Source organism: Netta rufina, assembly GCF_964035555.1.
Source record: "Netta rufina genome assembly, chromosome: 2".
Taxonomy (NCBI): Eukaryota; Metazoa; Chordata; class Aves; order Anseriformes; family Anatidae; genus Netta; species Netta rufina.
The window spans coordinates 79,049,023-79,072,718 of NC_140124.1; the positions used below are offsets into that span (position 1 = coordinate 79,049,023).

Genomic DNA, 23,696 nt, shown 5'->3' on the forward strand with positions numbered 1-23,696 from the left:
GAAATTCTTCACTCCGAGGGTGGTGAGGCCCTGGCCCAGGCTGCCCAGAGGAGCTGTGGCTGCCCCATCCCTGGAGGTGCTCAAGGCCAAGCTGGATGGGGCTTTGGGCAGGCTGGGCTGGTGGGAGGTGTCCCTGCCCATGGGGTTGGAACCAGGTGGTCTTTAAGGTCCCTTCCAACCCAAACCGCTCTGTGATTCTAACAATTAAGAATCATAATGAAGAATTCTGGAAAATTCAAACACTTAAATTAGAAGTTTCAGAAGTTATTTTACACTAGTAACTAAGACCTCACAATGCAGGAACTGCTTTGAGACTATTCATATATCAGCACAGATCCCAGAGTTTGAGTCAGAGGCTAAACCAAAAAAATCATGCATTTTTTAGAGACAGTGACAAAGATTAACTGTTGGCCAACCAATTTTCTATTTGTTGCTGTTGCTAAAGTCAATTTGAAAACACCAAAATAGAAAAGAAAGTGAGACATACGACAAACATAAGCTTTGGAATGACATAGAAAATCAGAACAAGGATTTTGAAAGTATGCAAGGATCAGGAGAAAAGAAAAAATATAAAATCCTATATACAAAACATCTGACTGAACAAAAGCAAATCTCTCAAATACCCTACTTCAAGGTGAATTGACGATGAATACTGTTAATAATCTAAACTCTTCATTCAAGCATCCTAGGAAAGCTAAAAGATGGCTGACAAATTGCAGCATCAATATTTTTGATCTTACTTTTTTCTGCAGAACCAGTCTTACAAACTTTCAGCCATGCAGAATCCAAAAAAAACTGTTTACATTTTACATGTGAAAATGCAGGTCCCTACAGATCCTCTAGATCATGTATAAACTGAATTAGAGGACCTGATAAAAAAAAAAAAAAACAACAAACAGATTTGAGTAGAGAATTAGAACCAAGCATAAGGTATATATATAGCAAAAAAACCCCAACAATAATAATAATTAAAAAAACTTCTATAGAGAAGACCTTAAAACAAGAAACCTCTCAAAATTCAGAGCATAAGTAATCATGGTGACATACATGGCCTATTGTAGAAACCCCCAGGACTGCAAGTCTTGTTTGGGGCTTGATAAAGAGCAAGGTCAAGAAAAAGAGTTACTGTATGCACTCAACATTAATAAGAAAGATATATTTAACCTCTCCCATTACCTTGAGTTTGGCCGATGAGCATGTCCATTCGTGTCTATGCCTAGCAAATGCATGAACAGGACCACTTTTTCTTCATTTAGCGCAGAGAACAATGTTTGATTACTTCTTGAAGAATTAAAGAAGCTCTGTATGGAATAAGCCATTAAGATATTAATCTGAGAAGAATGGACAACAATGACAGAAAGCCTATTAAAACTAAAATGCAGCTGGTTTTGCATCAAAATATCAGTAGTTATGAAGAAAAAACTGCTTCCCAATTTACTTACTACCATCAATGTAGTCAGTCCAAGGTTTCAGCTTATTTAGGACAGGCAACACTTAATTTTTTTTATTATTTTTTTCTAGTTCCCGTTAGGGAGGCATACCAGATGACTCTATCAATCCTTCTTTGCCTCCTACATGTACGCAACTACGCACCACTCCTGAGCTCCGCTTACAGCTTCATTTTTCTACTGATTTTTAAGCTGGAAGTGAAGTTCTCAATACTGCTGCTGCTTTGGAAGCAGATCCTGCAGGACTGAGATACCAAGCAACAACTCATTTGCAGGAACCAAATTAAAACAGAACAAAACAAGACACGCTTTGCAAATACAAGCGCTACAGAACATACATCTGCCTTGCACATGTCCTACTTAAGCATCCCCGAGGCAGATGCCAGGGGGGGATTTTCCCCCTGAGACTGTATGAGTCTTGACATGGCTATCGAGATTTAGACCAGCCACATTACAGCAATGCAAAATGCAGGCAGACAGCTATTTCAGCATGATCCCCCTAGAAACAGAACTGCCCAAGGAAACAAGGTTGGGTAAGGTTTCAGTTCAAAGAGCATCCAGGGGACCTTTCAGTAACAGGAACAGAGAAAAGTGTCTCTGAATTTCACACAGGAGCCTAGGGAAAATGCTGGTAGGCAACAAACCATTTCTGTCGCCAAAGGGAAAAGCAACCTACCACATACCTGTGATGGTGGTGGAGCTGCTAAAACTAAAGCTCACACCCTGGGTAAACTAAAATCATTGCACCAAGAAGAAAACCAAGCTGGCAGCAAGAGCACCATAGTAAGCTGTGTCAGGATACCAAGACAGTACTCAATTCTACCCTTTTTCCCCCTGAATACAGCCTAGCCACAGACTGATATCCAAACATCAGCTCCTCTCCAAACAAAAAAGTAGTCTTACCCAAGCCCAGACATGTTTTAAATGAAGGTACAAGAGAAAAAAAAAATATCTGGTTGCATTGTTTTGAAAGCAGTATAATTATTTTTATAGATGTGTCCATTTCCCAAATGGGTCTGTCCACCTACACAAATTTGACCACAAACTGAAGCAGCCTCCCAGAACACACACCAATAATTTACAGGATACCGTATAGTTCTGTTTTATTTTTAATTAAATATCAGAACAGAAACAGGAAATTACTGGAATTATATCTTAAAACATAGATGAATATTAGAAGAAAGGTACTTTACATCAAGGCTTAACAAAGCAAAAGAATATTTTAAGAGGAAAGCAAGGCTTTATATTAGAGAAGTTCCTGTGATGCTCCAAAAATGCCCCACTCCCCCAGCATCAGCCACCTCTTAACCCTAAGCAGCAGCAGCCAAAACAGCTTGCCTAACCTCAGGCTAATTGAGAATAAGGCAAAGGGAAGGAGAGTGTAACTTGAGCCAGCATCTCCTCAAAGAGCAAATGCAAACTTTATCCCATGGAACATTTTTAAAATCACACGCTGCAAACAGAAAATTCACTGCAAGGAATTATCTTAGGCTGCTAAACTTGACAGGCTGATAAACAGGAGGGGGAAGAAAAAACACTAAACAGTTGGGGCAAAAACAAATAACCTTGCTCAAGTGGTTGCTGTACCATGTGCCCAACACCATGCTCACAGCCTTCTAAACACCTCCTGGTTTTGGTACCCTTTCACACAACCTGAAACCTGTGGGCACTAGTTGCCAAGCCACCACTGTATGTTAACTATGTATTTGTCTCTATTTTTTTTATTTAGCTTTTATTTGCTCTATTGAGTGATATTATCTCCTTTGTATATTTAAGCCAAGTGTCCTCAAGAAGTTTTTGGGGTGGGAATAAACAATGAGGCTGAGAGAAGCTTGGCCTACAACTCGTTACTAGGAAGCTGAAGAGGTTATGGAGCCAGACTTCTCAGAAACATTCGACAATAGGGCAAAGGACAATTTGAAACACGGGAAATTCCAGTAAGATCGGGACTTACTGCTTATTTTTTATCACTTTGGAAACCGTGAGTGCAGCCAGATCTTTGAACAGGTACCAAAAGAGGTTGACACATTTCTGCCCTCCAAGATGCTCAATGCTGGCCTGGGAAGGCCTGCTCAACCTGCTGTAACTGGCACTCCTACGTGCAGGGAGCTAGACTAAATACCACTAGAGCTCTCCTCCAACTTGATTTTCCTTTGATTCTGAGTTATACTAATGACAAGCTTTACAAGGAATAGATAACTCCATTCCCAGAATCCAACCAACTTTCTGTTTTTCTGGTAAATATACATCCTGGCTACAACTGAACAATGTAGGAAGATCAGTAATGGATTTCCCATTAAAAAATTTTCACAATAAACTGAAAAGTTGTTTATAATGCTTAAAACGTAACATTTAAACATGAAGGTGGGTTTTAACATCTGTAAATCTTAGTATCATAAGAAATGTTGGTATCACAGCCCTCCTTGTATTGGGAAAAGCAAATAAAAGTGTACCTAGAAGGTCTAGCAAATACCTGCTTTACTGATGTCTGAACAAAATATAGACTTCACTAATATCTACCAAATTGTTGAGGACACCTTGTTTCCCCCAAAACGGAGCCTTCCTTGGAAGCACAATCCTTTCGTAGAGCTGATAAACTGCTGCTGACTGCATGGATGCACAAGAAGAAAGAGACTAAACAAACTTTCTCCTGCCACAAAGCTTCTTCACACACAAATCCAGGACAACTTAATTAAATTGGCTGATTAAAGTTGTGCACACTGATGTGTGCTCATGCGAGAGTTTAAACGGTTATGCCAATTTTTAGATGCAAACTAAAAAAGGCAGGATAAAAATACGTATGTCAGGTTTATATCAGTAGAGCATGCTTATGCACAGCAGCGCTATACATTTAAATAAATCATTCAACCATGGTACTGCTAATTAAAACAAAGCAATTTGTATTGAAATCCACATCAGGTCGTGCCACATGGTTTGCAGAACTTCAAAGTTTAACATGATCCAGTTCTGGACTCCAACCTCCATCAAACATACAAGGAACAGTCTGAAGGCTTGGGTGGCCTGTTTCTGGCAGAAAGGGGCCAAAAGAAGAAATACTATGGGCAAAATGAAAAGAGAAAGAAGCTTGCTATCTGCATCTACATGTCCATTTAAATCAGAAGACATCAACTTAGTATTTTAGAAGTATTTTTGACCCTGTGGTCATAATAAATTGTGGTCAGACCACTGCTGAGACTCATCTCCAAGAGACTGTAAATACTTGCAAAATGATTAAAATATTCCACTAAATACAATTAGGTTCAATCTTCTAAAAGTGTTTTTCCTCAACATTTTTAAAGATCAGAAATGCATTTTGAAATACTTATTTATTACTGTTGCAGCATTTGTTCTCTACTTTTTTTTTTTCTTTTTTTCTTCAGCACAAAGTCAAAGTATGATCCAGCAATAGGTCATTAACTGAAAATTGTTGGGTCACATCCTGCCACATTCCAGTTGGTCCCCTATTTTTTAAGGTTTCTGGAAAGGAAAAGTCCAATAACCCCATACCTAAGTGGCCTAGGTGGGTGGCAGTAGCACCCACAAACTACCATCACACATTGACGTTCCACCAAGCTTTAGCCCAGCTGCAGATAACCACTCACATCATCTAGTCTATACCCAGTCTTCTCTGTCCTCAAAAAGGGCTGGGATGTCCTTATACCATAAATAGTCATTGTAGGAACTATAAAGAATCATTTTTTTTTCCCCACTCACGACTTAAGCAATCTGCTTCCAATGCATACACAACTACTAGCCAGAGTTTACATACCTCCCGACTAACTTAGTTTCTGCTATATTGCACTTTTGAGGAGAATAAGCAATTCCACAGAGACAGAGCTAACAGCCCAAACACTAGTCGGCCATTCTCCATTTTATCCCCATCTTTCTGGGAGGCAGAGAAAACCAAAAAAGGCCTCGTGATGTTTGGGACCTGCTAACTACACTGCAAAGAGGGGATACACCTTCGTCTTTTGCTTTCTAGAGCAGGAGACACAAATTCAGGGACCATAAATGCAAGCCAAAGTCAAATGACGTGTGGTTAAGTATTTTCCTCCCTTTCATTTTATCTCAAATACATGTTGTAGAAAAAGTAGATTTCAGATTTCAGCACATTATCATTGTTACCCATATATTCACAACAGCATGGCTGAGACAGATGCTGGAGCTATAGCAGAAGAGTGACCTGTTTCAGGCAGCCTTAAGTTTCATGCTTCTGAAGCAATCGCTGATGTGTAACTGAAGAGATGATTAATGGAATGAGTGTTTTACGCTAGTCAGTCAAGTCCTACCCATTCACAGCATGAAATTTAGATAGGCAAAATAAGCCTTTACAACAACAGTGGGTGCTGGTTCCAAAGAAAAAGTCACCAGCAATGACATATATTAAGCATATCATTATGGCTTGAAATAAGAAATGTCATTGTGTGTTTTAACACAAGAGAAAGGTAGCACCACCCTCATACACCTGTGCAACTCCAAGTGACAGCAGGGTGTAACTTTAAGGCAAGTGTCCAAGGGTAACTGACAGCCTAATTTGATTTGTATTATTCATGCATATTACAACAAACAACCTGGCATGGGTGCAAGTTCAGAGAGGGCAATGGTTAAAAAACAAATCAAAAACCTTCTTTCCGCTTGCAAACACAGAAAATCACTTCCTTTGAACACTGGTGACTTGTAATAAACTTTTCAACCCTACAACATCGTTTAAAGCAGGCCCACCCTTGGCTTCCTACCACGGATGCTGATTTGGTTTATATATTGGTTTATTTGTCCTTATTTAGGTTTGATTTGATTTACGCTGCAGCTAACATTAATGCATGCAGCCCAAAGATTATGTGGAAGAAGTTTATTAAGACTTGAACTGCATTTAACATTGTTATGAGACACAGAAAGCCAAACCCCACCTAATCACTCCACTGACGTACACACTTAGGCACCAACACCCACTAACAGCATTTCTTAATTCACGACAACTGAAGTAGCACAGCATACAACATGAACACAGGAATTCACAAATTAAGCACTGTGTGCATTGGATATTAATACAAACAATGGTAATATCACAGAAGACTGTCTAGCTGAGCAGAGCACCATGTGAATGAGTAATCCTGCTTCAGGGCCTAAATTGCCTTTTTAACAAAACTAACCATGGCTCCTCTGGCAGTCACAGCATAGCATTAGCCTCAGCAGATAATCAGGAGTCATCTACGTGCATCAGAAAAAGCAACACTACAGTTGGAGCAGATCGAGTCCTGACAGAAATTAAGTGAATAATATTGTCCATTTTTTTTTCCATAATGAAGATCTGTTTCTCCCTACTTAATTCAAGTAGGAAAACACCTCTAAGATCATCTAAGTCCAACCTTTTTCGGAGTATTGACAAGTCCACCACTAAACCATGCTACGAAGTTCTACCTCTAAATGTTTCCTGGAGACCTCCAGGGATGGTGACTCAGCCACTTCCCTGGGCAGCCCATTCCAATGCTGCAAGACCCTTGACCCTTTCAGTAAAGACATTTTTCCCAATATGCAGATACTTGTTAGGAAATTCTTAGCTAATCACACAAAATTTTAAACAGTCTGTAATACTCTAAAAAGATAGGTTTCAGGTAACATGCAAATTTAAGTCTAAGGAAAGCAAAGAATATTTGTTAAAAGGGTATGTTTATTAGCATTTTAATTAGTATTGGATGACACACTTCCTCTAATCTATTACATGACTCATGATAATCACTTCAAGCCCTTTTTTTTTTTTTTAATACTTACTGCCTCAAATGATATCTCTTTCAAAAATTTCTTATTTTCCAGATCTATAGTAAAATAAACATTACCTATGTTTTATACACAGGTAGCATGAGAAGATTCTTTGCTCACCTTAACATGGTCAAAAACCCAAGTGTCAAGCTTGGATGCATCTTGTGCTCCAAAGTCTTCACTTTCTGCTGTGTAACAAAATGTATAAACATGATCTCCAGTAGCACCTGCAAAAACAATATAAATGGAATAGGAGACAACAGAAAGAAAAGTTTTCATCCTTCTTCCTTAGTAAAAAAATACATGAATATTAATGCATACGAACACAAATCCATCAAGAATGACAATCCTGAGAGAATTCAAAGAAGGATCTCTCCTTAAATTATTCCACCATTTACATTTTTAAGCCTAGATACCATATTTATCTCATTAGCTTATCAGCATCTTTGGGGGGGGCTGGGGGAAGGGGGGGAGGAACAACGTTACTCAATACACTCGTGAGAAAAAGCAGATAGAAATTGAACAACTTCCAGTTAAAGCAAGTTAAAAAACTTAGTTTTGAAACAAGTAACTTCATTAAAATGTCTAACAGGAAACTAGACATCTAGAGCCTTATATGAGCACACAAGTTGTTGTTGTTTTTCTTTTGTTATTTGTTTAGTAAATTGTACAGGGCTTTTGATTGTTAAAGTGAATCATACAAGACAACAGGATATCATGTATGCCTTTTATTCAGGAAACAATCGTATATTACATACAAGGCAGGCAACAGCACGGAGTATATGAGGTCCACTGATGCAAACACACAGCATCTGAACAAGATCACAGAATCACAGAATTTTCTAGGTTGGAAGAGACCTCAAGGTCATCGAGTCCAACCTCCAACCTAACGCTAACAGTCCCCACTAAACCATATCCCTAAGCTCTACATCTAAACGTCTTGCATTCACTGTCCACAAAGTAAAGCAGAAAAAGAGGGGGGGAAAGATAATGAAGACCTAGAAGAAAGTAAACTTCTGAAGTCCTGGAAAGATCTGAAATTAGGTGCAGTTTAATGAGCTATTCAGTCTGTGGCTGAGCTGTTAACAGCTTGGGAATGCTATTTCTACATTGACTACATAAAATCCCAAAGGGGAGACATTCTTCTATCAGTTGATTGCCAGTCAGCATGTAGCTGATTTTCTGAATGTCAGAATTATATAATGCCATTTTGTAAGCTTCCAGGCTTGTCAATGGGCTAACATCCCCATATAAGGGACATGTTTAACCAAGATTACATCCAAACCTACGCAAGTGATGCAGGTATTTCAGGCCAGAAAGATGAAAGCTGGCACAGATCTGGTGCAGTTCCCCCTGCTGTCCCTCGGGAGATGTTTCTACTACTTATAACCCAGAACACTCGCTGCACTCCTCAGTCTGAAAGAAAAGAACAAAATACTCCAGGGCACTTAAAAGTGAATTAAGGAGTTCAAATTGGTGGATAAAGGAGCTCAAAAGAAGAAATAAGCCCTGGTGATCACTGTAAGGACGACTGATGTTCAAAGAGGGTAGAGTGCTGTACTGTTTGTTCTGCAGCATTACAGAACATCGGACGAGACCTGTTTTTGTGAGGTACAACACCAAAGAAGCTAGATGAAAAGCATGTAGTTTGCAGACTGGGTAAAGGAATGCTACTGGTTACCCATTCTAATTTCCACCAGAGGAAAAAAAAAAACATGTAGCGGCTAAATGAGGCCATATAAGGAAAGCTTTGGAGTGCTGGAAAGATCTTCAAAATGATTTTAAGAAAAAAGAAAACAACCAACTATACAATATTATTAAATAATATTTTATATTTCTGTATTTTGAGAGGTGATAGGCAACAGTATGCCTGATACTTCTTTGAAATGTGGGGACGAGGCAAGGAGGATGCAAAGACGTGATAGAGAAGTAGGTGGTAGCCAAGGATGAAAACATCCTTACGAAGCAGAGCTCTACTGTGTTTAGTGGTGCCATTACACTAATGGAAATAATGTGGAGATGCCAAAAACCTGCACACCAGATACCAGCTGTTCCTATGGCAGACTTCTGCCTGGCATGTTGTCTCAGCCCTTAGTATCAAGATTCAAATACTAAGGTTAGGAATAGAGTTATCCTCCTACAATAAGATTACATCCTTTGGAAATCAAAGCTCTCATTCTGCCTGACCCTCCCCTGTCCCAGCTCCATGCCGTCCCTCGGGTCCTGTCGCTGTCCCCAGAGAGCAGAGCTCAGTGCCTGCCCCTCCGCTCCCCTCGTGAGGGAGCTGCAGGCCGCCATGAGGCCTCCCCTCAGCCTGCTCTGCTCTGGGCTGAACAAACCAAGGGGCCTCAGTTGCTCCTCATATCTCTTCCCCTCCAGACCCTTCACCATCCTCAAAGTCCTCCTTCAGAGGCTAATAGTTTTGTGTCCTCATATGTTGTGGTGCCCAAAATCATACACAGAACTTGAGGTGAGGCTGCACCAGCGTCAAGGAGACCAACCCCTTCCTTCAATGGTCCAGCAGAAGCAGCAGCTTCAGATCCTTTCTCAGTGTGGTTTTCAATACTCAGGATTACGCTCTAACCCAGACCTACGACAAAACAGTACCAGGCTGGACTACAGCAAGACAAGCTCAACTCTTGGCAAGTCTAGAAGAAAAAATGGAAGTTTTCACAAACATTCTGGAAATAAAGTAGACATTTTCAAAGTGCACTGTTTTCAGATAATTTCAAGATCAATCTAAAAATATCATAAAAATAAGGTTAGAATTAAAATACCGAATCTGCGTAGTTTAAGCAAATTTATCTATTGGAAAGTAACATTCTCTAAACCTGCTTCAGATGTATGCAAATTGCACACTAGTTCCAAAGATACTTCTGACATTTTCTCAGACTAACATTAATCACACAAACTTAGACGAATTCAGATATCATGCATATACTTATATTTTGATATAGAGAGATCCAACAGCATTTTATTTACCTTCTCTATAGAATCTACCACCATCTGACTGAAATATTTATTTTATGACAGAAAAAAGACTGGAAGATAAATAATGCCAGCAAATGGGATTTTTCACTCCTTGACAAAACCCAGCAGGTATCATATATTCTTTATTCATCATCCAATGAAAATGGTGTGAGAAGACGTGTTTCTCACAATGGTGAAACAATTAAAAGAATTCTGAATATTTTGGCATGATGAAAAAACACAAGAAGGGTCATATGACTGTACTAATTTCCAACATGGAAAGAATTCAAGCTATGTTCCACTCATCTTCTTTTCAGCTTTTTGTAAAAGTGAAGCAAAAGTTAATAAATACTTGATTCCATTCCTTTGTTTGTTATAGAAGCCAAAGTTTCCTATCTCTCCTCTTCTTTGGAAACTCGTAACAAAGAAATGGCAAACGTCTTTATTCTATACATGATCAAAAATAAATTGCTTATAGATAAAGCTTATATTGGAGAGACCAAAGAATGCAAGAATACTTTTTCCAATAAAAAGTTAAATCAGCTTTATATCACGAGAAACTGCTTCCCAGATAGCATCTACTTCTCAAACTGTGCTGCACTAAACCTTTCTCAAGCAGTGTGGCCATAGGCCAAGGACAGTTCATTTTTGGAGGATTCCAAAAAAAAAAAAACACAACAAAACAACAAACAAACAAAACAGCTTCACTGGTGTCACTCAGAAGAAGCCATATTGAGACACAAGACAACTGTATGGAATTAGCCATGCACACCCCTGCAGAAAACATCAAAGCTGCTTCCAGTCCCCTGTTTATCTTCTTACTCAAAGAAAATTAACAAAAGGACAGGGCTTTGTAAAATTCTTGAATTCCCCAAATATTTTCCCAAGAATATATCCCTAGAAATGTAAATAATCTGTGCAAGGGCAGTATACTACCTTTCCTCGCTCCCCAGTCATCATCAAAATATTTCTAAATACAAACTGTTATCTGAGGTCATGGGAAAGTGTAAACTTCTAGGACATATTTTTACAGCTTTTCATAAACTTAAATTTATATGGACCAACCTAGGAACAGGAAAAAAAAAAAAAGAAAAAAAAAAAGAGGTGTGTGTGACAGAGGAGATACTGGGGAGATGAAGAGAGACTGGAGTTCAGAAAATGAAGGAAGAACTTTAAACCAAATTAAAAGCATGAAGTCCTTTTAACTATGGGTGTTTCTCCTTTAGTATGTTGACAGAATTAAGTAAAGCCTACTTAAATGGATGATAAATAGGGATAACAAAATAGGGATATCTTCTTAAAAGCTTACCATTTCTCCACCCAGTCTTGAATTCACAAACTAGAAATCACATGTACAAAAAATAAACTGGAAACATGTCATTCACCTTCTTCTTTAACTTGAAAATTTCAAGTCTTTCTATTTTATTACCAGATAACTACGTGTTAAAAATTCACAAAATTTAAACCTTACCTTTTGCAAACATTGGCAAAATATCTGGGCTTCCCCAGCTCCACGTATATTTACTTTCATTGAAAACAGAGTCAAATTCCACTGGATTCTCCTTCCATCCTGTTAAACATACAATTTCAATTGGATTGCCAAAAGATTTTTGACTTCTTTTCCATGCAAATTTTCTTTTTGGAGGGTGGGGGATGGAGGAAGTCCCTTCTACTATTTCACAATGAACCGCACTCCGTAGGTCTCAGTTTTACTTGTTTTTGCCTCTATTTGCAATTAGTCCCACATTCATCAAGAAATGAGATGAAAACCTAAGCCAATCTTGTTATGAAAGGATTCAGACAAATAACACACAGCTGGTTTACCTTCTACAAAGCTAAATTTTTCCCGAATTCTAAATCCCCTGTTATCTGATTGCAGCTTTCAACATACTGTGCATTAAGTTACACACACGTATTATATTACCAATAATCATGTTCCACCCTTTCACAAGAAAACCTTAAAGACTTTCTGTGACAAGGCAGCTGACAAATATAAAGAGATGCTCTTAACAGCAACTCATGCCAATCCTGCATTTGTAACAATGTCAGAAGGAAGAACCTTCTGACTAGAAGCCTGAGCAAGATCAGGTAATTCCTCTTACCCTCCGCTTTCCAAAAACAACATAAAACATTACAAGTGTTCCTAGGGGAAGGCATAGAAGCATACAAGACATCAAGTTAGAAACATGAGGGTTTGTTCCATATTATTAACCACCAAGCATTCACCGACAGCAGCTATCTCCAGCTAAACCATAGCTGAAGTTTCCACTCCATTTTGCTACTGATCCTTCAACTCCACCTGACAATGGTTCAGCTAAAACAATGAAGTTTACTTCCGTTTGCAACAATTATTTAACCACCTTCTATTACATCCCAAATTATAATTTAAAACAATCTGTTACATGAAAAGGTAAATCCAGAAAGTTCTTCTGCTTTTAGACTTAGGGTGCTAAATCTTACTAAATTACAAAATATTAACTTGTGTAATGCATTTTCATAGCTAACAATATGAACAGAGGGAAAACTATCCAAAATGAGATTTTTCCATATAATCTTGTCATACAAACCACTATGCAAGTGTTTACCGATAACATAGAACCTAGTATATCAGTAGAATTCCTTATCTTGGAGCATAGTGTTTAAAACTTTGGGACTGGCATACCTTTAGCAACTGCACTGACGTCTTCATAAAACCCAGCTATCAGTGCAACGTGCCCTGGTCTGGATTCTGTTGGGACTCGGGTATGAGAGATGCCCCAGCTGCCATTATTCTCCAGAATAGCCCTGAAAAAAAGATACAAGTCAGTTAATGCTTGTGACTTCTTGCAAGTAAAATGTTTTGCAGATAAAAAGAGTGACAGGTAGGATGCTACACAGGAAATACAAAAAGCCCAGATTAAAAATAGATTTTTTGCTTTAGCCTGCTGTGCAGCAACTCAAACCAAACATTAACTGAAAGTAGTTCTGTATTATAATACCCCACAGATAACATTGCTATTGTTGACCACCAACACTCAAACAGACTAGTTTAACTGATGTTTTACAACACTTACACGTAACATATAGTGGTTTTGTTTTTTTTCTGCTGTTTTCTAATATGGCTTAACCCCCCCAGTCCCTGCCCAACAAATTGTTGCTGTCTGGCATTGCTTTTCTTTGTTCTTTCCATTTAGCTTGAAAGTTCAATCTTCCTTTGCTCATTAAATACACTCAAGTATAATTAGTTCTTGGGACCATGCCTGTCTTCTTTATCTATGCTTAATCTTGGAAGCCAGCAACGAGAGGATATAAACCAAATGTGAATGCAATGTGGAGATCATTCGAACAACACAGAAAATCCAGGCAAACCTATTATCTTTTGCAGTTACGCTGAAGCAAATCAGAGTAGATTCTCACCAAATATAAAGAAATACAGAAGCTGTCTAGGGATTATACATGTACACATAAAATCATTGTAAGATAAAAAGCAAAGAAAACAGAGGGCAAAGCTCAAGCGTAAGAAACAGGCTCAAACTGTTCTTGTCTGCTAAAGATATGAACAGCTGGAACCTGTCAGAGAGCAAGCAAGCAAATGTTATCATCGAATGTTTTCTTGTCTCCATCTTCTGGAAGCAGAGGAACATTCAGTGCCCACTGTCAGGGTGGCGGCTGGAAGGAGACGAGATTAAAACACACCATGATATACTTTATACTAATTCTTAGGAAAAAAGGAGCAGATTCTCTGAACAAATCCAAAGCAATTTTATGAGCGAAACCTACTAGAAGTTACTTTTGTTGTTCAAGGTATAAGTTACAAAACTCGCTGAGTTTGAACGTGATCGAACGTAGATCCCAAGTTCATGTTTTATAACTTGATTTTTAACAGATAGACCAATCTGGTTTTATACAGTTGTTAATTACAAGTTCTGTACGCTAAACACATTTCACATGAATAACATAAGAATCAAACCAAAACATAGAATATTTAAGGCTTGGCTGTGCTCATGGAATTCATTGCTTATATTCATCTTGGATCTCAAATTCTCAGGCCTACTTGGAAGTTCACGGGACTACTTTGAATAGCCCAAACACTGCAGAGAAAAATGAAAAAGGCAATATAATATTCTGATATTACTTCTAGCTATCACCTCAGCCAGGTTTTAAGACAACTCATATTGAAAACAAGTATTATTCTTAAAAAAAGGATTTAAGTATCAGCTAAAGAGGTTTCTAATTTATTCTTACTGGAGACTGATCAAGATATATTGCACTAGCATTAGTGGAAGACTTACGACAGATAAAAAATTTTGGCTCTCCTCTCACTTCACTGTAACAACAGGTGGGAAATTGTTTTAATTAGACTTTGATTTCTACCCCTTGGATTACTTCCCAACTCCATTTTGCCTAAGTTAGAAAGTAATCCTTTACATTTGCTTCTGATGGGTTGCATTAACGTATGTGAAGTCAACAATAACATAAAGCAAGCAGAATATAGTCAGAATACCTCTTACCTTTTCAAAAATCACTTAGCCATTTTGAATTATTTCCAAAGCCTTTTACTCAGAAGAACTGTTTTAAAAATTCATTTCCCTGACAGGACAAACATTAGCTACCCATAATAGTGATGAATATGATATAGCAATACATACAAAACGTGACTGACAAGGAATACAACATCTTCCTTGCAGTCCTCATCTGCACTACCACAGCACTTCAGACCACACCACCTGCTGTCCCTTGTAGCTACCAGAACGCTGCTGAACAACAGATTTTTCAAGAATAGTTGTAAAAGAAAAGCCTGATGTATACCTGCTATACATCAGCCAGCAATCTGTTCCAACCATAATGGATATTTATTAACTTTACATGCCTACTAAAACACCTTGCTTTCATTTATGGCACATTGCTACATGAATAATTCTTGCTCATTTAAAGATAATCTTTCCTCCTTAGAGAAACAGTAGTTCCCAAAGTGCTCCACCTGCACGAGACAAGTCATCTGCCTATTATGCTGCACACTAAAGCAGATAAGGGACTGCACACTTGACACTTAAGAATGAACATGCAAAACAGTGGACTTGATATGCCCTGGACTGCCTTGCCTTCCACCTTTCAGAAGACACAGCGTGCTGCATGCTTTCATCTCACATACACATGCTCACACATGCATTTATTATTTATAGGCAGAATGAAAGAACTAGAGATAGACAGATGGCACCTCAAGTCTCACTGGCATTTTACTCTGGTGACCTACCAGTATCTTTTCTTCTAAGGCAGCTCTTTCCTCCACTTACCCAGGTCCTTTCAGCATAGGTTTTACTTGCACAAATTTTGAAATGGGACAAATTAAAAGACAGAAAAGTACAAATTTCCCAATACTGGACAAGCTAATGTATGGTTTGCCTTATTACTAGAAATCTGTAATAATGCTGAATTGCTGAAACTGAAGAACTTTAGACACTTCATGGCTGGAAAAGAGGGTATTTTGGCCCCAACGCACCACTGCTCCTAGAGATGGGGCACTATGGCATTCAAAGCCTTATGATGCTACAAAAGACCAACAACTTTAGTCCTAAAAGGACGAATCTGCTCTGGAAGAGGCACGAAGTCCACCACTAAAAGAAGGTATGGAAAACACACTGGTGTGGCACAAAGCACACCTTACAAGAACCCTAACTCAGGCAGAGAAACAGTTACAAGTAATCCCACGCAGGATGACAAGCACTAAAGTGCAGCCTTCCCAGATTTCTATAGCAGACTGGAAATGCCATAGCAGCTTCAGATGATTGATTACATGGATTTGCTCTGATATGCCAGCCAGACACCAGCTATTACACAAATGCAGTCTTATTTAGCACTGTCTCATTTTTTTTAAATTTCGGCAATTATTCGTGTTATGATCAAGTAACTATCTCGATATAAGGAAACAAGGAAGGCTGGGGAATATTAACTTTAATCACTCAAAGACAAGGCTTCTAGCGTTCCTTTCTGGCTGCATTAATTTTCCACAATCTTAAACCCAATCATGCCATTATGCAATGAGAGATGCTAGAGATAGCACAAGAGAGGCAGCGGGGTCACGCAGACGGGAAAGGAGGAACAAACAGGAAGAGGCGGCTTGCTGTTAGATCCGCTCAGCCCATCTTGTTTAATCACTCCTTACGAAGCCTCATCAGCAGCTCAGAACTGGAAGACAGGTGCGTTAATGAACTACTCCGGCTAAACTGAACATCCAGGAAGCAGCTTAAATAAATGACTTAGGTTTCAAAATTGATGCCATGCAGAGCGTAACTCTGCAAAAATTTGTCACTTCAAAGGCAGAGGGAAGGCAGTACCAAGCCACCACATTTGTCTGTTTCTCTTGTTCCTATGAGAACACTTTTCATCATTACATAGAGCTAACTCCAGAAGCTAAACCTTCTGGATCGGAAGCATTTTTGGGTGGACTTACCGCAGGTAAGGTGCATGGGAAGTGTTGTTGCCATCCAATTCGTACAGTGAATCTGCCCGCAGACCGTCGGCAACAAAGAGCACGAGACGTTTCGCTGGAGGTGGCAGCGGAGTCTGCTGAGGGGTCATACCGTGAACCAGAGGAGAGCTGAAGTAGATGTCAAAAATGGAGACCAAGAACACAAAGTGGACAAGGAGACCAGCAAGGATGAAGACTGGTATACCCATGGTAACGGGGGGCTGGCAAGGCAAAGTCCAGCACTGAGAGGGAATAAGAAAAATATAGTTAGTCACATGAGACTTAGTAGGATCAGTATTTATTTCATTTGATACAGAATGGGAGTACTGTAAATAGAGTTGTTACCCAGATCCAAAATCAAACTTCATTTACAAGCAGCTTTTTCCCAGATATGCTGGTTTCGGTCAGAAGCCATCGCACTGCTGATTCAGCCTGTCAGATAGCTGTGTCACACCAACTCCACTTTGGCGTTTTCTGGCATACCGGCTGGCTTCAGAAGACCATTAAATCAAGCCAGCATCTCCGACATCCAGCAGCTTTCTGTTACCTACAGCAGTGACAGGACAACACGACGTCTCTCTCCATGAGCATACTACCCTCTACTGGCCGACTGCACGACAGCTTTGGGGTCTGTTCTGGCAGATAAGAGACCGAAGTCAGCCAGGGAAAGGCATCCTACAGCAAGCACCCATCCAAAGGTGCTTTCTGTGAATTTACCATCAATTCCGGGCTCGTTATACTCCATTTAGAAACTTACTTTAAACGAACAAAGCTGCTCTGTGTGAGTGCAGAACGCTATCACTCCTCTAAGAAAGGCGACAAAAACGCAACAGGTGAAGAATTACGGTTCAGCAGGATAATAATCTCTCCTTTCAGGATGCTTTTTCTGCCTTCAGTCTTTGAAGTCAGGTTCAGGATACAAAGATGCTTAAAAATAGATACACTGGAAATGCATGCATCCACCACATGCACTGAGGGTTTCGCATGATGCCTACCGAAGGCAACGCCAACACGTACAGAGTTAGGTAAAATAGGAAACAGCCTGAACGAGGCTATTAGCTCTGTGCAAACTGCTAACTTCATTATTTAAATAAGCTAATTATCAGCCCTACCCAAACAGCACCTCCACACCTCCATTCACTGATTTGGAGACAGATCTTCCGAACAGCCCGGAAGGTGCCGACATTCAGTTGTCTGTATCAGTACGTGCCTCCCTCCAAAAGAAGCTCTTCATTCAGGATCTAGTCAGTGCTCCTGAATGAGAACGCCTACATTTCTTATCTTGCTACTTACAGAACGCCAGTAGTTAGAAACACGAACGTGGACAGGCACAGACAGCCACCACATGGTAAGACGATTAGTTTTATCGAGGAAGGAAAGAAAGGCTTCATTACAACATAATTAACCCTGATAAAAACCCTGAAAGATTTTCTTAAAATACAAATTTTAAAGGGCCAGGAAAACCACAGGAAAAGAAAAAAGAAAAAGATTTGAAAGTTTGTTTTATATCTAAATCACACTACTTGTCAAAGTAAAATTCAGGCCTATACGCAGCTTAACTATAAGGTACATTTCCACTCATTTTCCCTACTGAAATACAGCTGCACCAGCCTTCATCCTAATCAAAGTAATTAATACAGTAATAACTTCCAACTTCAGAGACTGAGAGAAAAAAGTATCACGATTGAGATAAATATGGCATTTCAAAGAGACATGTGGTAGCCATACTCAATGCAGAGTGAGGTTTTCTCTCTCAAGCAGGAGCTTGTAGGCACAGAACTGTGTAAGTGAGATTCCAGCAGAGACCTGGGACATCTGTAAGCATCAGCTTATTACTTAGTGTTTCCATTCTTAAGTACTTTAAGTTCCTGCATGCGTTGAACATTAACGTTGTTCATTAAGTTGAACACAGGACCTCATTTTACTGTCTTATTTTCCACCGGGCTTCCTCTTCTGATGTAGCTGTGCTGTTTGATACGAGAACCTGAACTATTCATGCCTAGGAGCTGATGCAACTAGATACCCCCTTAATGAGAGCACATTACTTCAATCAGATACTTGCTGCTGGCTGCTCCCAATACTACAAATCTATAGCTGAACACTTTCTGAGTTCTTCCAATTACAGTATTAGACATCTAAACTGTTTACAGCACAGAGTATTTCCCTTTGCTTTAAATCTCCCCAGGCCTGAGGCGTAGCTTGCAGCAAAAGGAGTGTAATCAACACAATTCAAGTTTAATGCCATGTCATCAGAGTACAGTGATCTACAAAATTAAGTCCAAAAGAAGACTTCATTTGCAACCACGGTTCAATTATGCTATAGTAGGCCACTCTTCCAGGCACAAGATACCCAATTGCTCATCACCTCCAGATGATTTCACTGCAGGCAGCTCCCAACCCACCTGCTTTTTGAACCACTAAGCCCTTGTGAGGTCTTGCAAACGAGCACATCTGTGGCTAGAGAAGGATCAAACAGCATTGATAAGAGTCAGCAAAAAGCAATGTAGACAAGCAACAATGACCTTCTGCACCTCTTCATGCTGATCAAGTTACAGCTGAACTTGGTCATTGCTACTCTGAAGCGTCTAAAGTTGTTTAGACTGTTTATGAAATATGTTCTCTTCAAACACAATCAGGGAACAACATGAGTTAGGATTTCCAGTAACTGATTTTCATCTTGGGTTTCCTTGAGACTTCCCAACAATCAACGTACCCTTTCTATCCCACAGGACAAACAAACACCCAAGATCGGGTGTTTTTGGGGAGCCAGCTTTCCACAGGTCCATTGCCATCTAATTCTCAGCTTGGAGCACATCCCCATTTCTTCTCAACCTTCAATATACAACATCTTTGACTACAAAGTGAGGAGAAGGAAAAACAAGCAGGCACAAAGATAACCTCTTCTATAGAGCTTTGGTTACTGGCGGTTGAATGCTTCTGCTTTTCTTATCTTCAAGCATTTCTCTACATGTCTGCTCCACTCCTGTGTATCTTTCTGGTTAAAATCACGTAATTACAGCTTCAGAGCTCTTCAAGCAAATGAGGCATCTCCGCAGCTCTCCCTTCAGCAGCACACCAGCTCTTGCAAGAATTCATCAAAAAGCACAGTTCCAGGTACCCACTTAAACGTGACAGATACTTTTAAGCATGGTCATGGTTGCAGAACTACTCTGACCCAACCTCTTCTCTACCACCTAACCCAGGCAGGATCTGAAAAAGCAGAGCAATGAGACTACCTGAAGAGAAGGGCTGTGCACATTTGTCCTCTCAGCGACGATGCTTGGGGTAAACTTTGGTTCCTGACTGAAAAGAGGGGTAAATACTCCTTTTCATCCCATGATGCTGAAACATCAGTTTGCCTAGAAGGTACAGCAGCATCAATTAAAATGGGCAAGTTGATTTCCAGAAGGGGCAAATTAATTTCCAGAATGCTTTTCCCAGTCCCCTTCCTGAAGGCTGTCAGAGGAGTCCCATAGGCACACTGCCTATAAAAGAAACTGCAACCATCAAATACAAGGACCAGGATCTGAACCAGCCTTTGTGCAGAGGAAACAGCAACCGAGGTAAAACATAACATTCAGGGTTACGTTGACTCGTGAAATAACCTATCAGAGGCTTAAATATGCATGGCATTAAGCATTTACAGATTAATGAAGTGAAGTATACCCTGACAAAGAAGTGACTTTGCTAGAGCCCTCTAAGCTTACGTACCACAGTCTAAGACAGACATGGGTGGAAGATTGTTGAATGATGGACTGAAATGGCCACTTCTCACATAAAAACCAGTTTCTGTTTTGAGTAGGATCTTGTCTGTCTACACAATCCACAGCTGTGCAGAAACAGGTCTTGGCTGACACTAATTTGTTTCTTGGCTTAATCACTACCAGCTGGGACTTACTATTAAAGGTTGATTTACCACGGATCACTGAATCGTGAAAGGCAGACCATCAGGGAAGAAAGCAAAGGTTCAAAGACAAGGGGACTTCCAGAGTTTGTAAGCCACCTCCATGGCACAAGAAGGCCTAATGCTAAGCAGTGTAATTACAAATATAAGCATTTGTAGCACAAAGAGGAAAACAGATGAATGCGTCTCACTTCAGATATAAATGGGTTCCCTGGGGTGATCTCCTCCACTGCACTCTTGTGCAGGGATCATCGGTGTGGAAAAGTAAAGCTACAAATATATTGTGAAAATGTTTTCTCTTGCAAGATCTGGACGTGACCTTCAGTAATCAGAACAAGCCTCAGTGTCAGTCTCCTGGGACATCTATTTGTGTGGTGTTTTTTTTTTTTTCCTTCCTATAATGGGCTCTAGTATTATACTTCTCTCTCCTCAAAACTTGACCTCGTTCTCAAAGACACGATGGAAAGTCTTGGACTGCAAGTCCACCGCCTCCACGCAACCAGTGCAGTAACAACTGGGATGGGGTGACAGCACCAGGAAATGTGAAAACGCAGAGGTCTTTGGAGCACTGAGCTGAATCATCCACAACGCAGGGATCTCTTCCACGCCCCTTTTCTTCTCCCTCTGTGCTTCTGCATCACCTTTTGACAGGGCTGTTCAAAAGCCAGTCTCAACCTGCAGGTTCGATGTGGGAACCAGAGGTGGAACAGGATCTCAGAGGTGCCCTGACACACCTGTCAGCGTAAAGAGGAGCTGCAGATGAAAGCCTTGGTGCCCAGCAGCTCTCCAGCATGCTTGTCTGGCCAGGAAGAGCAGAGAGCAGCTATCCCAGTACAATCCAGGCACTCAGACATCCCTCAAGCCAGTGACGTCTGCCCTCAGGCCCTCCAGGCACAGAGGGGCACAGGTAATGCTTCTCAGGAGCAGGTGTCTGCTCTAGCAGGAGTCATGCATATTTATCTACGTACTGTTCGTCTGCATCCTCGGAAACGCAGAAGTAGAATCCGATTTTTATGGGGCACCACACAAAAGAAGAGACAGACCCTTCCTCTTCTCCCTCCTCCTGTTGTAGAAGTCATCACAAGCAAGTTTCTCTGTAGAGCCTGGTGCTTGGTGGTTCAAGGCAACCCCACAAGACATGAAAAGGACAAAAAAAAACTCAGAGAAAAGTAGATTTACTGTTAACTTATACGAAAAAGCAAAAGCCAAAGCCTGTCAAGAGAAGCAAAGGAGCAATGTATTAGACACGCAGCCCTTTTCACTTTGGAGGACAAGGAACTGAATCTAAGTTTATTCTTAGTGCAAAAAGCTCTGCTCTCATGTGCTTGGCCACCCAAAAAGTGGATAAACAAACTCTCCCTTGAAGATGTATCTTGCATCTTGCTGTCAATGAAACTTAAGGATGTGTCAGCATTTTTGCGTCCTCTGATATCTTCCCAGGCAACCCCCTAGCAAGTGACTCAGTGTACTACAATCCAGAGATTTAAGCTTTGCCCAAATCCTGATTGCATTACTCTGTTTAATTCCATTTAGCTACTGCCTATCACGTACTAAGAGAAAAGATCACAGTTTCTAGCCTTACAGACAAAATAGAGGGAGAGTCCAGAGCACGTTACAACCAATTTATCACTTGCTGTTTCTTACTGTCCATCCAAAGACGCTACTTACAATAATACAGCTCAGGCAGCCAATTCATCTCCTCTACAGCCTCAGCCCAAGTAGTGCACAGGGCATCAGGCTCTGATTTATCCTTTTTCTGTATTTTCTCTCCTTCTATCACTACCTCCTAAAACTAAATACGGAGCCAATCCATCGTGAAGGCAAGAAGCAGGCAGCCTGTTTCACGTTAGCTCGTCCCTCCTCTCCAGCTGGTCCATACCCTGCTAACAGGACTTTTTTTTGACTTGCACCCCAGCCCAGCACTACCCCTGCAGCCAGGTCTGGCCGCTGCACAACCCACGTCCACAGCCCCCAGGAAAGGATCAGCTCCCTTACAGCCGAGCAGGAAAGCTGATGTAATTAGGGAAATGCTCGTTTCCCCGAAGCAATCCACATCCGAGTTGTTTTTCCCTGAAGTTATAATCTCCCAGCATTACAGATAAGGCAAAGAAAGCCATACTTGCGCTGCAATATAACATAGTCCTTTCTGAGAAATGTAACTTTTCCCTTCCCTTTTTTTTTTTTTTTTTTCCCTAAATATGCAATAAAACAAGCACAAAACACTACATGGAGTATGCCTCCCTGGCAGGAATATTTTTTAAGGATAATAAAGTGTCAGGAGAGGGAGCTGAAGTCACATTAATCAATTCCGGTAGAGGGACCATGCCTCACTAAATACTGCCAAGCCTGTTGGTTAAGATGAAGAAAATCCATTGGAAAGGCTTTTTCAATAAGCACCGACGGCCTTGGTAAGTATCTTTTATGGAAAGAAGAAATAGACGGGAATGTCTGCTCTGTTTCTGGCTGACGAACACATTTTTCAGCTAAACGGCGCTGTGTATTATGTAATTTAAGCTGTCAAATTGGTGACTGCACAATTTGTCCATACATAAAACATGATCCTTGCACTTAGGGCAGGGGAGCGACATGGGAGCTCTGCTGCGTGACAGGATTTTTCGTGGTGTGGCAATTATACTCCATCCACGATAGCACCAGCAGCCCTTACCCTACTCTTTTACTAATCTGTATTTTTTTTTTTTAAGAGTTAAACTTGTCAAATAACAAAATCAAGCGATTCCTGCTGTCAAGGCACACACCTACTGGCTGCACAAATTTATACAGCAGACTTAGCAGCCAGCCTCGGAGTAAGCCTACTGGCATCTTTATGCAACACTTAAACTTTGGAAACCCAAAAACCTCATCGTGACTTCACACATACGATGAATGTAGGTGAGGTAACAATCACGTCCCTCTTCCTCCTTTCCCAAACTTCATTTTCTTTCCCTACTGAGGCATAATATGCTCCGCCAGACAATGAAACTGTAACGAGAGTATTTTTACTTGCTCTTGCACTGAAGTGGCTTTCGTAATTCAAACCATCTGTTTATAATTATTTTATGCTCAACATCTTCACCGAGCATCTTATGGATTATAATAACAAACGACATCTGCTTTAAATTGTAAATGTGGTTCAGTAAAGCACATCCAAATCTGAGGCAGGGAGCCCAAG

The 23,696-nt window shown here is 40.3% G+C and overlaps 1 protein-coding gene across 3 annotated transcripts in view; it reads right to left on the reverse strand.

Moving 5' to 3' along the window:
• Positions 1-23,696, reverse strand: part of PIGN (phosphatidylinositol glycan anchor biosynthesis class N) — a 104,771-nt gene that overhangs the window by 75,136 nt on the left and 5,939 nt on the right. For all 3 annotated transcript variants that reach the window (XM_084306742.1, XM_084306743.1, XM_084306744.1), the window contains exons 2-6: positions 16,606-16,865; positions 12,838-12,959; positions 11,647-11,745; positions 7,326-7,432; positions 1,177-1,301 (exon numbers count right to left, since the gene is read on the reverse strand). In XM_084306742.1, the coding sequence (XP_084162868.1) occupies positions 1,177-1,301; positions 7,326-7,432; positions 11,647-11,745; positions 12,838-12,959; positions 16,606-16,832 (680 nt within the window). In that variant the 5' untranslated portion in view covers positions 16,833-16,865. The remainder of the gene's footprint in view (positions 1-1,176; positions 1,302-7,325; positions 7,433-11,646; positions 11,746-12,837; positions 12,960-16,605; positions 16,866-23,696) is intronic.